Below are 15235 nucleotides of genomic sequence, written 5' to 3' on the forward strand. Positions count from 1 at the left end.
AATCTTTTATCAGAATAGCTGCCACTTCTCTTTCAATGACTAACTTATCATAGAAGTTCCGTTCTAAATTAAATCAATTACCATTTATTTATGTAAATTCCATTTTCATGTTTAAATACTGAAAGATGTGTGGGAACACACAAACTGTGACATTCATAGGTTGTAATTGTTTAAACCAGGAATACGAACAATTACAAATTTGACAACAACCTTCGAGGTCCAAACAAAGGTTTTGAGCAAATATATCAAAGTAAACTCTCTAATGAGATAACTGCTTCTTTAAGGAGACATCTGATGTCAGGTGGTACTGATGATGATATTTACAGTTGTACAACCATGTACAGTTTACAAAGACAGTAATTCCTCCCTGGTATCATTGTCTGCAGAGATCCCACAAATAGAAAGTACTGATTGGTTATTTGTGCCAGAAGTTTGGCGAGTGCACACAGTCTGACGTTGAGGAGGAGAACGTAAAGCGATGCACAGGACATTTATAGAAAAACAGTCAATCTAAGAGCAGACAAACTGTTCTGAGCAGGGGGCTATTTTACAATAAATCAGGATTGATTGGAATACTGCCTTTCTAAAATGTGTAGTTTTATTCCACAATATACCAAATGAGTGAGAATAGGTTAGGGTGAACACATGATAATATGGCCCTGTGGTGACATTTCAGTGTATGTTTATCTGGAATGGCTCAAATCATGTATCAACTACTCTGTGCTTTTGTCACCAGCAGACAGACGTGTCCATGCTGGAGCCTGAGAAATCTCACAGGAAGTCTAAAAAAAGGACAAAGAGCTCAACTGAAATAGCCGAGCCTCACACCTTGACCAAAAAAGGTACGTCATTGTCAAGTTGTTTAGTCTAACTATAAAATATTCTTAACATAGTATTAAACACCACAATAAAACTGAATCTTAAAGGGCCCGTATTGTGTAAAATACATTTTCTGGGCTTTTACTAAGGGACCCTCAAAGTATGAAAACAGTCACTCCTCGGACTTTTTCACTCAGTCCATTCGAAGAAATATGTTATCGAAACGTCTCGTTTCGTACTTCCTCCCCCATATGACTCTCAGCCCCACCCAGCCGGTACCAGTCCAGTGACTTTCAGCTGTGTTCACCAGAGAGATCGTCAAACTGCAGAATGAGACCGGTGATAGGCGTGGATGCGTGTCACTCAAAGTGCAGTCAGCCAATCAGGGAAGGGGCTCAAGAGGCAGGCGAAAAAACAGCCTGTTCTGTCTGCAGCTCCAGAGAGAGGCAGAAGAGATGACATGGAAATTCACATTGCAGCAGTTTTTTTTCGACTTTAAACCACTGATGCATCATCTTAGGGGGACCAATACCTCAAATGAAATCCCAGAATAGTGTAAAATATGGGCCCTTTAACTGATATTTGAATGGAAAGACCACAGAGAAGGACTGCTGATTCAAAGGGTGTCTTCGATGGTTTCGTCATAAAGAAGTATGTTCTTATTCAGGTGGTTCTCAATTCACGTCAGATGACTTTGTCTGTAACATCATTTTTTTTTCATCCGCCTGTACGTCCGATTCTTGTGAACACAATATCTCAACAATGCCTTGAGAGAATTTCTTCAAATTTCGACCAACTGTCATGTTGACTCAAAGTTGAACTCTGTGGATTTTGGTGGTTGAAGGACACAAGTAAAGGTCACGGTTATCTCATGAGTCTGGGATATTTTTTTTATCTAGACTGAAACTGCACTAGTCTTATAACCACAGGGTAGTAATTTTTGTTTTTCTGATGATTTTTGTTTTTTCCCAGCTAAATCCAAGTTACCAGAGCTGCAGTATCCGACTCTGAAGTTTGAGGACGTAGGAGGTAATGAAGGCACATTAACGGTTAGTAGCCTTTAATCTTCCTGCTTTTGTAGCTGTAGGAAGTTTTCTTCTGTGGTAAAAGGCAGAGGTTTTTTAATACTGCATAATGTGGCTTTAATCAATCATTTTTAAAGCATTAATCAGTGTGTTCTTGTACAAAGAGAGTGTCTGACTGTAGTTTTCTCTGGGCCCCTGCCTGATCTGACCAGTGATGACATGTAGAGCCTCATGTTATACTTTCACTGCTGGCTGTCGAGGTGGTGTCTTGAAAACAATGTTCGTAGATAATTGGAATAACAATAATTGAGATAGATAATTTGACATTTTTGGGGGAAACCTGGTCTTATTATGAGAGACAGCATTCATCCCACTTTGGATAGAGCAGCTCTCATCTCTAGAAATGTGACAAAGTTTATTAGACAGTCAAATTCATGAGGTCAAGAGTTGGTGTCTTCTATGTGTGTGTCACTGCTTTTTCACCAGGAGATATTTGTTTTCTCTGTTTAGTTTTTTGCAGTTCAGTGCGTGTCTTTAAGCATCTTTTGTAAAGTGCCTTGAGGAATTGTATGATTCAATTCAATTGAATTCAGAAGTGTTTTTGCATGTGTTATGCACTTATAATTTTCACTTTATTATTTGACATTACTGCAGGAGGTGTGTAAGCTGATGATCCACATGCGTCACCCAGAGGTGTACCAACATCTGGGAATGGTTCCTCCCAGGGGCTTCCTCCTCCATGGACCTCCTGGCTGTGGAAAGACATTGCTGGCCCAGGCTGTGGCAGGTGTAAGTACTGTTCCTCAGTGCAGCTTTATTCAGCAACACAATGAGTGGACATGAACCTGTGATAACACATAATTGACTGATTCTTTGTTACTTAGAGTTGGTTGGTTATTTCTATCAATCAATCGATCAATGCAATTTTATTTGTATAGCCCATTTTCACAAATCACGAATTGTCTCATCGGGCTTAACAATGTGCAACATCCTCTGTCCTTAACATTCAACAAGCAGAAGGAAATCTACCAAAAATCCTTTTAACAGGGGAAAAAAACGTGGAAACCTCAGAGAGATCCACATTTGAGGGATCCCCCTTCCCAGGACAGACAGAAGTGCAATAGATGCCTTGTGTAGCTCAACACCTCAAAAATATTACAATATCAATCAATACTTTTTTGTATTTGTGTAGCCCATATTCACAAATCACAATTTGTCTTATAGGGATTAAATGGTAAATGGTCTGTATTTGTATAGCAAGGACACTTCGGCATGCAGACTAGGGAAGACTGGGATTGAACTACCGGCCTTCTGGTTAGAGTACGACTGCTCTAACCCCTAAGCCACAGCCACCCTTAAATGGATAGTTCAGCCAAAAATGAAAATTCACTCAATATCCACACACCACTCTGCCGATGGAGGGATGGTTGAAGTGTTTGAGTCCACAAAACACTTTTGGAGTTTTTGGGATAAACAGCGTTGCAGCCAAATCGGATACAATTGAAGTAAATGGTGACCACTTTTTCAAATGTAAAAAACAAAACCCCAAAAAGATAAAATGCATCCATACTGCTCCTGTGGTGTCATCCAAGTGTCCATAAGCCCCGACATTCAAATTCAACTCAAAACGGCGTCATTTACACCGTGTTTTTAGCCTAAACGTCCTCTGAGATCCCCCTATGGAGCCGCATTCACGTTTGCAAGCACACACAGTACACACTGCACCAAGCTATCCCAAAGGGTACGTGCCGGGTGCACGGTAGCATCGCTACTTCAGCTAACATTGCGACCTCCGGTAGCGGTCATTTAACAAGCCGCCACCACGATCATTAACCACCACAACTATCAATGATCAGGATTCACGATCCACCATTAGGATCAACGATCAGCTGCCGCCATGATCACAATCAATATCTCTGATTTGCCATCAAACGTCATCATCCATCAGTGTCGTGCTGTATTTGTAGGATGAAGAGCACAGTTTGAATCATGTCGAATGAAATGCTAACCTCATAATACTGAGCCAAAGAGGAGGATGAGCGGGGAGATGTGTTGCATATTAACTATTAACTTCATGTTTATTACCATTACACCACAGTAAGAAGGGTATCAGAAAAGCTTGTGTGTATTTTGTGTGCTTGTTCGATGACGTGATGTGATTGTGTTTTTCAGGAGCTGCAGCTGCCCATGTTAAAGGTGTCTGCTCCGGAGCTGGTGTCTGGAGTGTCTGGAGAATCTGAACAGAAACTCAGAGAGCTGTTTGACTTGGCTGTGGTCAGTAGTGCTCTTTAACTACTCATCATTCTAGAGGTCTCAACAAAACAGTAGTGACTAGAGGAGGTGTAGCCAGCACAGGGACTGGAAATGCTGATTCAGTAGAACTGATTTGATAAATCATGTGGACCATCTCTTACCCTCTGAACATCATTGGCTCTCTTCTCCCTTGCAGAGCTCTGCTCCATGTATCCTGTTCATAGATGAGATAGACTCCATCACCCCTAAGAGAGAGGTGGCCTCTAAAGACATGGAGAGGAGGATTGTAGCTCAGCTGCTAACCTGCATGGACGGTATGCTACACTGCCGTCACAGTGACATGAGGAAGTGTCTCTGATATTGCCACTTATTGGTAATATTACTAACTAGTAACTATGTTAACTATATTAGTAACTGCGAGGGGACATTGACTATCAGCAGAGGTCATATTGATGGATCAAACAGCAACAGTTTTTGTTTTTAAAGTGGATTAAAGGTCTATTATTATTCTTCCTCTAATGTTTGAATAACTTGTGTGATAAAGTTTCCCCTTGGGACTTTAATTATTGACTCTGTAAAATGTTCTCTCACATTCATTTTCTTTATCTCATCAACTGTAAGTGATGAAAAAGTGCGCTTCACACATTGCGAATGCGAACAGAAATATATCAAATCTGTGCAAAACATGCTAATATGGCGTTGTCTTAACAACTCTGCAACACCATCTAACGGTGTTTCCCAAGTGCAGATCGTAGTTGTACTGTAACACAGAATCAGATATACTGTCATTCCACTTACAGTCTCACTGTCACTGAGGCCAAATCTGATACCACTAATGAAATGATTGAGGATGCGACATGTTACTGTTGCTTGTGTTCTGGCAGACTTGAATAGTCTGACCGTGACAGCTCAGATCCTGGTCATCGGCGCCACCAACAGGCCAGACTCCCTGGACCCTGCCCTACGCAGAGCTGGACGCTTTGATAGAGAGATCTGCATGGGCATCCCGGATGAAGCAGCTCGTCTCAGGTAAGCCATACATTATCACAGAGAAAGGCATTATAATGGTAAATAATGCCCTTGTGGTAATTAATCGATATATTATTTTCCAAAAATCAGCTAGGGAGGGGCCTGACCAGAACATATGAAGGAGGGAAGCAGGATTATATTTACATTTTGTACAAATATTATCCACCTCAGTGTTAATGCTAACTAGTTGTCAGCATGTTTTTTTTGGAATCAAGTGCACAATGCGTTTCTTTGGACTAGGTATGTGGTGGACTGCATATTCCTAAGGGCAAGTAGTACAATTGTAACATTCAGGTGAATCCTCACTGGGTTTTCCACAATGTTTAACGTACCAAATATATGAATGAGTAGAATCAAGGGACTTAAAGATAGATTTGGGAATGTAAAGCGAGTACACTAAAAATGATACAGAAACTTTGGGAGTGTCATTTTTTATCTACCGACTAATCTACTCCTTAATTCCACAAATGTCTATCTGTAAACGCATATCTCAAAAAACTTCACTGGGCCACTAGCAATGGTGTGAAGCCGATTATAAGGAAGTTGACTGTAAAATTTGGTACAATTTGGACAAACAATACATATAATATTGATAAAAATGTAATAAACAGGCAACCAGCACAGTCAGTGGGGCATAACAGCCACTCTGCGGACAGAGTTCAACAATAAACTACAGCGGTGGCCAATTATATATTTTTATTGTATTTATTTCATATCAGACTGACACAAACATTCACGGGTGTGGCAGGAGCTGATCTCCGTCATGGCAACATCATTTATTGAATCACTTCCTCTTTAGCAAATTGTCTAGAAAGTAAAAGCACAGTGTTTGTTTTGTTGCTGCATTCTTCATATCAAGCTGAATTAAAGAGCTTTTACTTTGAAAAGTTGTGAAGTTAGGTCTGAAGATTGTGTCGATTGCTGTCAATACATAACAGCAGTTATTAGCATTAAGTTCAGTAATCATTCAAACTTGTATATAAACCACACACATGAACAATGGTAAAGAAAACCCAGCTTCATTTAATGAACAACATTAACTATCACATTTTCACTGCAGATAAACCAGGTAGGATAAACACAAAGTTTTCTAACTTCACTCTGCACCATAGACTGTTTATAAAAAGCTCTGATAAAAAGTGTCTGTAAATTGTAGACCTGTTTGAGGTAAACTCCATGATGACATGGAGTAATTCCTGTGGTAAGTAGGCATTACCACAGGCCAAGAAAACAGCCCAATCCAAACGGGCATTATTATAACAGGCACAGCAGTAGTTTGACCAGCAAGAGATGGGGAGAGTGATGACCATTTGGCAAGGAACAGGTTTTAAAATTCTCGTTGACAAAGACATGAGAGAGGAATCCCTCACTTGCAAATCTCCCTCAGGTTTCTGCATTTGAGTTTTTTTCTGTCACTCTAGTCGATGGCTAAGGACAGAGGATGTTGCACCTTGAAGAGATTGTTAAGACCTGTTAAGGCACATTTAGAAAATTTGATAACAGTTTTTATTATCAATTTTTCATTGGACAGTATAACTGACAGTGGAAAAGATGTTGATTTTATTCAATTATAAATATAAACAGCTGCATATTTCAAATATTCAAGTAGATTGTTCCGTCTTTGAAAACAATAGAGGGACCTGTGAAAATTGGTGGGATTTGTTGTGTTTATACAGCATGCATTGTACTTTGTCAGGATCTTGAAGACTTTGTGTCGAAAGCTGAAGCTGCCGGAGGACTTTGACTACCAGCAGCTAGCCCACCTCACCCCAGGCTATGTGGGGGCTGACCTCATGGCTCTGTGCCGCGAAGCTGCCATGACTGCTGTAAACAGGGCTCTGCTGGAAACGAGAGGGTGGCGTCAGAGCGAGAGACAAATCTCTACTACAGAGCTGTTAACAAACAAAGTTCAGACTGAGGCTGTTGTGACAGACGGAGAGGTCGGGGAGCAACAGACAACAGACATGAAGCCAGTATCTCAGGAAGAGTCAGGACAGAGTCAGCTGCAGGTACGAGGAGCTTCAGCAACACGCCTAAAACTCCCTTCTCAGTAGGAAACGGTGTGAAAATGTCATATCACGATGATGGTGACATAAGAAATCAGTATCATCACAGTGTTGTAAACGTGCAGAAATGTGCAGCAGGTACTGATACATACACACACACACACACACACACACACACACACACACACACACACACACACACACACACACACACAGAGAGAAAGAGATAGAGAGAAAGATTTCCTTTCGGACATGACCACACTTTAGACCTCTTAGAAGGCTGAAAAATCTCTGGAGCACTGTCACTGCCTTCTGCGATCTTATGGTTGATTCATTGATGGACTGTTGTTAATGCTGAGCAGTATTTACTGTGATTTATAATACATGATATAAGTATTTTGCCTTCCTGTGTTTTATTCTCATTAGTAACTGTGATTGAAATTTTGGTGGCCTTTAAATGACTTTTATTTTCTGTTTCCATGTGTGCATTGTGCGCTGGTTCAGCAGGGGGAGCTGTGTCACCTCCTACAGCTGCTGAAGTCCACTGACACACTGTCAGAGGAAGAGCTGGACAGCCTGTCCATTCTTATGTCAGACTTCCAGGCCTCCTTGTCCAGTATCCAGCCCTCAGCCAAGAGGGAGGGCTTCGCCACTGTGCCTGACGTCACCTGGGAGAATGTGGGGGCCCTGCAGGATATCAGAGAGGAGCTCACCATGGCCATACTGGTAAACAGCAGGCTTCTTCACATTTAACATCCATGACCTCGACCCTATTCACACCTGGTATCAACATCCGTCCTGAGAGATCTGACCACAAGTGGAGAGCTCTAAGTACATGTGCATGTGGCCACATTCTTTTTGCTGTGTGAATGCAAATGCTTCCTGGGCCACATATATAAAATACTAGCAACAATTGTATCTCAGTGTCCACCAAATAATGATTTTTATTTTTATAGTCAAACCCTAAATGTTCACAGCACAATGTTTCTTTCAGCCCCTTCAGATCCTACTATCTCTCTCACAAACACAGTGACTCATGTGTAAACTCAGACTGGGTAAAAACAACATTTGGTCTTTGCTAACACATGATGTAAATGATTATTCACATATCCAGCAGGGAAGTGAGATTCGATCACGAGTGGTCACAGGAGACGCACTCAGGACATTTAATGTCAGGTGTGAACAGACGATCAATGTTTTGATCATGTATGAGCTGGGATCATTGAGGCTTCCCGGTCAAATTTGGGGTCCCCCTGTAATTCAGGATCAGTAACACGTTTTTGGTTGATAGACATTGTTAGTCTATTCATAGATTGTTCCAACAGGTTTTCTGCACACGCTGTTTGATATTTACCATTGGTATGTACTGACTGTGATGATATTCACCGTGTGCATCTTGCAGGCTCCTGTGCGTTCTCCGGAACAATTCAAAGCGCTGGGTCTGAGTGCTCCATCTGGAGTTTTGCTGGCTGGACCTCCAGGATGTGGAAAAACACTGCTTGCCAAGGTTGACACTGCTTTTTGAACAGTTCTAATGGCATCTAAAATCTCTCTTATATGACTGGTCAACTTACTAAACATTTTCACAGGATTGAAAATGGTTCCTAAATGAATTTAGTATGTTGGTACTTTTGGAGTTAGTTTTTTGTAATTCTACGGAGAGCTGCCTCCTGTGTCTATCAAGCATCTCGCAATCAGTCTGAGCAGTGGCTCTGAAATTAGATTAACTAGGACAAGAGAAGCTTTTCTGGGAGCTGAGGATAGGATTTCAGTTATTCAAGCTTCCTGCACCTGCAAGTTCATCAAACACAGTCAAGTATTTATCATACAGAGCCAGTTTGTATGTTGTACTGTGTTATCAAATGCACAATTTTGCATTTAGGGAAATATAGTTATTTATACTCAAAACAGTAGGGAACAGCTAGTCTGGCTCTGTCCACCAAAACTACACCTACCATCACCTCTAACGCTCCCTTCTAAACCTGATGAATCTTTGTTTTTTTTGTATTTGTACACAAACAGAAATGTAAAAATGACATATCATGATTTTAGGGGGAATTATTAGCTATTAATTAATCGTGAGCTATTTCTTATTTGAACCACAGCAGTGGCTGTGTGCAGCTCAAGTATTTTCATAACAGTGGCTCTGTGGCTCCTCTTTTGTCTCACTGTGTTGTCTCCTGACAGGCAGTGGCCAATGAGTCAGGCCTCAACTTCATCTCTGTCAAGGGACCAGAACTGCTCAATATGGTGAGTCAGTGAGCTGCAGGAACATGGTGTATAAGAGACTGTCTGTGCATTGAATTGTCCTGCCCTTGTCACATCACTTTGCTAGTAGCTGGTATTTCTGCAGTCCCTTCCATCCACTTCCTTTTTTCATACACCACAACCTGTTTTCATTGTTCTCATCACACACTTTCACAAAATATTGTAAAAACAAGTCTGCCCTGTTGTCCACAGCACTCTGTGAGTAACAGATGGCTGTTCTGAATCAGTTGTTTGCACTAACTCATGGCCCTGTGTTTTTTGCAGTATGTTGGAGAGAGTGAACGAGCTGTCAGACAGGTCTTCCAGAGAGGACGCAACTCTGCTCCATGCGTCATCTTTTTTGACGAGATCGATGCTCTGTGTCCTCGTCGCTCAGGCCATGAGGTGAGAAGGATGGACTTCCTAACAGAACAATTTTTATACAAAAACACGTGTTTGTTTGTATCAATGTGCGTCATGCATCAGCAGTGTGTACATACTAACAGTATTTTTAGTGTACAGTAAAATGTCTTTAAAAATTTGAGTATATATTTGTTTAGGTGTTGGTCGTTGGTCACCTACTGGAAACAGGAAGTAAACCTCGTTTTACAACTTTAATCAATTTACATATAATGTTCACCATGTGGTCTGCACTTGATGGCGTGGAGCGTAATGCACGATTAGTGGCCGTGGTTCGATGTTGCGTGACGGACACAGGAAGTGAAGTGTTTGTTCTCGCGGTGCGCAAAATGCACGCAACACGGAGCCGTTTTGCCCGGTCCTCGTCCACCCTCCCCCGCGGCCGCATCCGGTCCCGAGTTCATTTATATTATATTTGTATTTATTTAATTATTCAATGTTTCATTCATAGTAAGTTTTCAAAATTTGCAATTGTATACACCACAGCAGCATAGAGTTTCTAAAAGTATAGATCATAAGTATTTTTCTTAAAATTTCAACAAGTACCAAGTATTCACTCATTCTATTTGATATAATTTACTGTGCACGACATCCTGTTAGCATGTCGAACTGTGCTGTGTTAGTGAATCACTGTATGTATAGCACAATGAATGTGAGTGTGAATGGATGAATGTGACCTGAATGTGGCATTTGTAAAGTGGTAGTTAAGATATAAGAGCTATACAAATAATACAGTCCATTTACCATTAAGTATAGCTTATGATATACTCTCTGTGTATGTGTGCGTGTGTGTAGTCAGGAGCCAGTGTGCGGGTGGTCAACCAGCTGCTTACAGAGATGGACGGCTTAGAGACTCGACGACAGGTCTTCATCATGGCTGCTACAAACCGACCAGGTACAGATCCACCGTCAGTCCAACTTAAAGCCCTCTGGGTTACCAGAGACCCACTGAAAGCTGAACCTCTCTGAGGGTCAAGCTTCCAGGGTTCTTCGGACATGCACTGAACTCAGAGATCAGCTTCTTAAAGGGATATTTCAACCAGGCATAGTAATGAGTAGATAATGAGTGAATTTTAATTTCTGGGTGAACTATCCCTTTAGTAACCAATCCTTGTGGGTGGGGATGGGAGCCAGGGGCGGGGGTGTATTAGCATATTCATAGATTACCGTCATGCAATTAGGAAGGTAGGTGCAGAGTTACATTTAAGCCATTTGAAGGCTATCTCCACCTGCAGCAGTAAAAGGCTGATTCATTAGTATTAATAAAATGTTGTATATAGTCAGTCAGTGGTGTTTTATATCTGTGGAATACTTTAGCTCTCGCTTTTTCAAGTAGATTTTGCTGGTAATACTAGTGAAGGTTTTTCTGTAGTAGGAGTTTTGTTATGTGATGGTTTTACATATAAATGTAATATATATAATATTAATATTAGTAGTTGTAAAGGAGATGATCTTTATTTAAATTTTTTTACCTCTATCAAGGATTTGTAACTAAAACCATAATTCAATGATCTTCTAAACACTAAATGACTGTTGCTGCTTTGTCTCTTGCCAGATATCATTGACCCTGCCATTCTGAGGCCAGGTCGCCTAGATAAAACTCTGTATGTGGGCCTGCCACCTGCAAAAGATCGCCATGAAATCCTGCTCACTATTACTAAGGTGAATACAGTTACCACATTGAGGAAACACTTTATTGACAGCGGAGAGAAAGAAAATCTGCCACAACAGGCACTTTACATAGTAAGGTCGAGACCTTAAAAATTAGAGAAAGCCAACAGTTCCCACAATGAACAAGCACTCTGGCGACCGTGGAGAGAAGAAACTCTCATTAACTGGAAGAAACCTCTAGCAGAACCAGACTCGATGCCTCACCTGGTTGGGGGGACTGGAGAAAAAGGGGGACGAGAGAATAGTTCTGATTTATATCCCAATAAATCAGGTCTTAAACCTGATGCCAGTGTTTGGATTGACATTCAAAACGTCCAACCACAAGCAGCTGCTTTAGCGTGTCATGCAGCAGTCAACTAGAAAAACAACTCTAAACAACAAGTTGGGTCACTAGGAAGTACAGTATTAAGGAATTGCTTTTTTCAAATGGCTAGGGTAGATATTTCCCCTTGCATCCAGTCTTTGTGCTAAGCTAGGCTAACCCCACCTCAGACCATCTTTGAATGCTGGCCTTCTCCAATGAGTCAGAATTGAGAGATGTTGATGATTGTTGCAGGGGGGGACCAAACCTCAACTGGAGCAGGATGTCAGTCTTGAAGAGATCGCCTTTGATGAGCGCTGTGATTGCTTAACGTAAGTCCCAGCTGGAAACACCAGCTGTCCTCAGTCACTTGCATGTATTTATACTTGTGCTGGACATGTTTTGTCTCCAGTTGCCGTGTCAGTTTTCTCGCCAACATTGAAAATGATACATTGAGACATTGATCCATAAGTGTGATCCATACTGAGTGTAAATGTGTGTTTATGTGTGTTTGATCCAGTGGGGCTGACCTGACTGCGTTAGTGAGAGAAGCATCTGTTAATGCCCTGAGGGCCTACCTCAAGGGCCAGAATCCTCCAGCTTCCTCCTCTGGTAACCTGACTCTTACCTCTGCATACCTGCACTGTGTTGATGTTTAAAAATGGGACTGAACTGTCATGTGGGACTATAAGCAGTGATCAGCAAGAATTCCCATGGTTTCACTTCACTGTTGACCTCTGCTGGTGTTGGTGGCACAGTTTGACACGTGGGAGTAAAATGTTATGACTGGTTTATGATTTATACATTAATGCTTTTTCTTTTCAGATAAGTCATTTTGGTGTACAAAACAAAACAAACCTGGGGGTTGGGTTGATTCCATTTATTCAAAGAATGCAGAGTTGACTGTGGTCTATAGGAATACATCCCGAAGAAAAAAACAAATTAGAGAATATTAATATAATCAAGTCTGACATTAATGTGCATAAATGTTTTAATGAGTAGTGTTTGGTGGTTACCAGAAACAAGATCCCAGGAGAATGCACTTAGCCACTACAGGCATCTACAAAATGATCTAACAAATTGTGAATATTTTTATCACAGTCTGAATTTGTAGAAGTGTGAAGACATCCAGACTCCTGTAGCCAGACTCCCAGCCCCAACTAAAGATGCATGCACTGCACCTGCATGCACTTGTTTGATTTAACTCCCACTTTAGTTTAGAATAGTAGTTTCCTCTGTGTGACAGCCTGATAGAAAAACATTTATTGTGGAAACTGAAAACTTTCACACGACATGAAAGAATCATGGTGTTTCACGCTGACTTGACATAGTTGATGATTTCATTTTGTCCGTTGTTTCACACAGGTCACACATGCTCCGCTGGGTCAGTTGCTCACATCAGAGTCAGTAAACAGAACTTTGAGGATGCCTTCAAGAAAGTTAGACCATCCGTGTCCAAAAAGGTGAGAAAATGATCAGTCGGAGATCTGTTTTAAAAACCTGACTTCATTTTCACTGAGAAGATATCAACAGAATTGGATTTGTTGTTTTAGTTTTTATATCTAATCTGTGACTTGTATTTTAAGTGTTCCACGTTTTAAACCTTGAACTCCCAAAAAATCTGTTTTTGGAAGCATTGCTGTGATCTTTATCCACACCACTGTCCTCCTGTCTGATTTCATTTTTCATTTGATGTCTGTTTGAATCACTAAACAAGCTGCAGATATGAGTTGTGACTCAGAGCTCTGAGCCTCATCTAGTGTCTGTATGCTAGTTTGATACTTTAGATATTTGTTTCAATTAGTTACAGTACTGACCAGTTCACCTTACTTTAAAAAATATAAAGTTCTAAGTCTCCAAAAATGTTCAAACACAGATGTTTTACACTTCTCAAACTCTTTAAGATGAAGAATCAGTGCAGACATTTGAAGCCATGTTTGGACACATTTCAGTTGGTACCTAAAAACTGTTGAAGTTCCGTCACCAGTCCATTCTCCTGTCAGAACTCACCGTCATGGATCGACTTGTTTATAGAACAGTTGTGTGGTTGTTGTGTTGTACCGGAACACCTCACAGGGGAATGCAGTGGTTCATTGTGTGTCCGTTGCTCTGGCACCTTTCCACATGCTGCAGGAAATGAGACTAGACTGTGTCACTATAGACAGCTCTGTGCTATACTGTCGATCAGATCACTGTCCCCATAACCTCCCTATCAAGTAGCATGGAGAACCAGTCCAACTCGTCCCCACACAGAAAACAGGGACATTAAACTGCGGGTTGCTCTTCACTCTACTAGAAAATACTAATTTCAGTTACAGGAATAAGGCTTAAACAGCAGCAATGTGGACTGTTGGCAGACATGCTGAGGCGGGTGGAGACGTCACCTGTAGCACTCAGCTGCTGTGCTGTGGAGTTTTAGGGAGAGGCACATCCCTCTTTACATCCGTTTGCAATTCAACTGTTGTTGGAGAACCAGAAACATGCAGTGACTGTGCCTTTGCTTTATGTTTCCTGTGTAGGATCAACGGACGTATGAGCAGCTCAGAGAGTCCCTCAGCAGATAACTGCAGCGGACTTCACCAGCAGTTCCCCTTTTACTTGTCCACAATTCAGTTAGAAGTCATATACACATTTTATTATGGTTGAATACTGCTTCCTTTTTTATTAATAAAAAGTGTTTGTGGAAAACGACAACAAATACATTTGGTGTGTTTTCTTATTCTAATTTTTGATCACATGATAATATCAGCTCCTGTAGTGCTATCAGACTGCCTGACTCACCCTGAGCTCACTCACTGATTGCTCACATGCTGTAGTGTAAATACACACTGCCTTTTATTGCACTTCTGTTATCAGACACACGCTTATCATTATCATTCAGCTTGTCTTCCATGGCTCAGCAGTAGACAATCTAACCTATCAGTCTTTATAAAGCTTGTTTGCTGCTGTTAGAGGACTTCCAACTAAGGACTTCCAACTTGTCCTGAAATATTGAACTAACTAATCACGTGCAGTATTCATCAAGACAGGAGCTGTTCTGTCACAACCTATTGAATTACTGTATTACAGGTATTACCGATCCAGAGTAAGCATTCTAAAAAAATGTGATACTAAGCATATAGTGTAATATAGAGGTAAATAAAGAATCTCCAATGTGTCAGTTAGAGTCGGTGTAATCTGTCCAATTACTCTAACCTTCTGAAGCTTCGTGACTCCACTGTTTCAGTGCAGGAAGGGAGGAAGATTGTTAGTGACACCTCCTGACACCGGTTGGTGCTGCAGGAGGTGTCTGTGGAACCTACGAGCCTATCACAACACTGAGTTCAAATGGAGTTTAAAATGTGGCTCATACCGTGTTGAAAACCAATCTGCAGATTTGTTTCTGTAGAAGTTGAGTCTGAAGAAACATCCCAGCAAACACAACAGGGACATAAACTGAACACAATCAAGGTGTTGGTTATATT

The 15235-nt window shown here is 41.1% G+C and overlaps 1 protein-coding gene across 5 annotated transcripts in view; it reads left to right on the forward strand.

Moving 5' to 3' along the window:
- nvl (nuclear VCP like) overlaps positions 1-14469 on the forward strand; it is a 19519-nt gene extending 5050 nt beyond the window's left edge. For 2 of the 5 annotated variants that reach the window (XM_034609444.1, XM_034609448.1), the window contains 17 exons: positions 737-842; positions 1792-1868; positions 2499-2633; positions 4017-4118; positions 4294-4411; positions 4982-5126; positions 6823-7135; positions 7637-7858; positions 8535-8639; positions 9320-9382; positions 9665-9784; positions 10595-10694; positions 11355-11461; positions 12027-12103; positions 12292-12383; positions 13137-13234; positions 14291-14469. In XM_034609444.1, coding sequence (XP_034465335.1) covers positions 737-842; positions 1792-1868; positions 2499-2633; positions 4017-4118; positions 4294-4411; positions 4982-5126; positions 6823-7135; positions 7637-7858; positions 8535-8639; positions 9320-9382; positions 9665-9784; positions 10595-10694; positions 11355-11461; positions 12027-12103; positions 12292-12383; positions 13137-13234; positions 14291-14335 — 2025 coding nt within the window. In that variant the 3' untranslated portion in view covers positions 14336-14469. Of the gene's footprint in view, positions 1-736; positions 843-1791; positions 1869-2498; positions 2634-4016; positions 4119-4293; positions 4412-4981; positions 5127-6822; positions 7136-7636; positions 7859-8534; positions 8640-9319; positions 9383-9664; positions 9785-10594; positions 10695-11354; positions 11462-12026; positions 12104-12291; positions 12384-13136; positions 13271-13331; positions 13490-14290 lie in introns of those variants that run through there. The other 3 variants (XM_034609446.1, XM_034609445.1, XM_034609447.1) reach the window with 3 other exon arrangements.
- The last annotated feature ends 766 nt before the right edge of the window (positions 14470-15235 follow it).

Source organism: Hippoglossus hippoglossus, chromosome 15 (genome assembly GCF_009819705.1).
Source record: "Hippoglossus hippoglossus isolate fHipHip1 chromosome 15, fHipHip1.pri, whole genome shotgun sequence".
NCBI classification, from domain to species: Eukaryota; Metazoa; Chordata; class Actinopteri; order Pleuronectiformes; family Pleuronectidae; genus Hippoglossus; species Hippoglossus hippoglossus.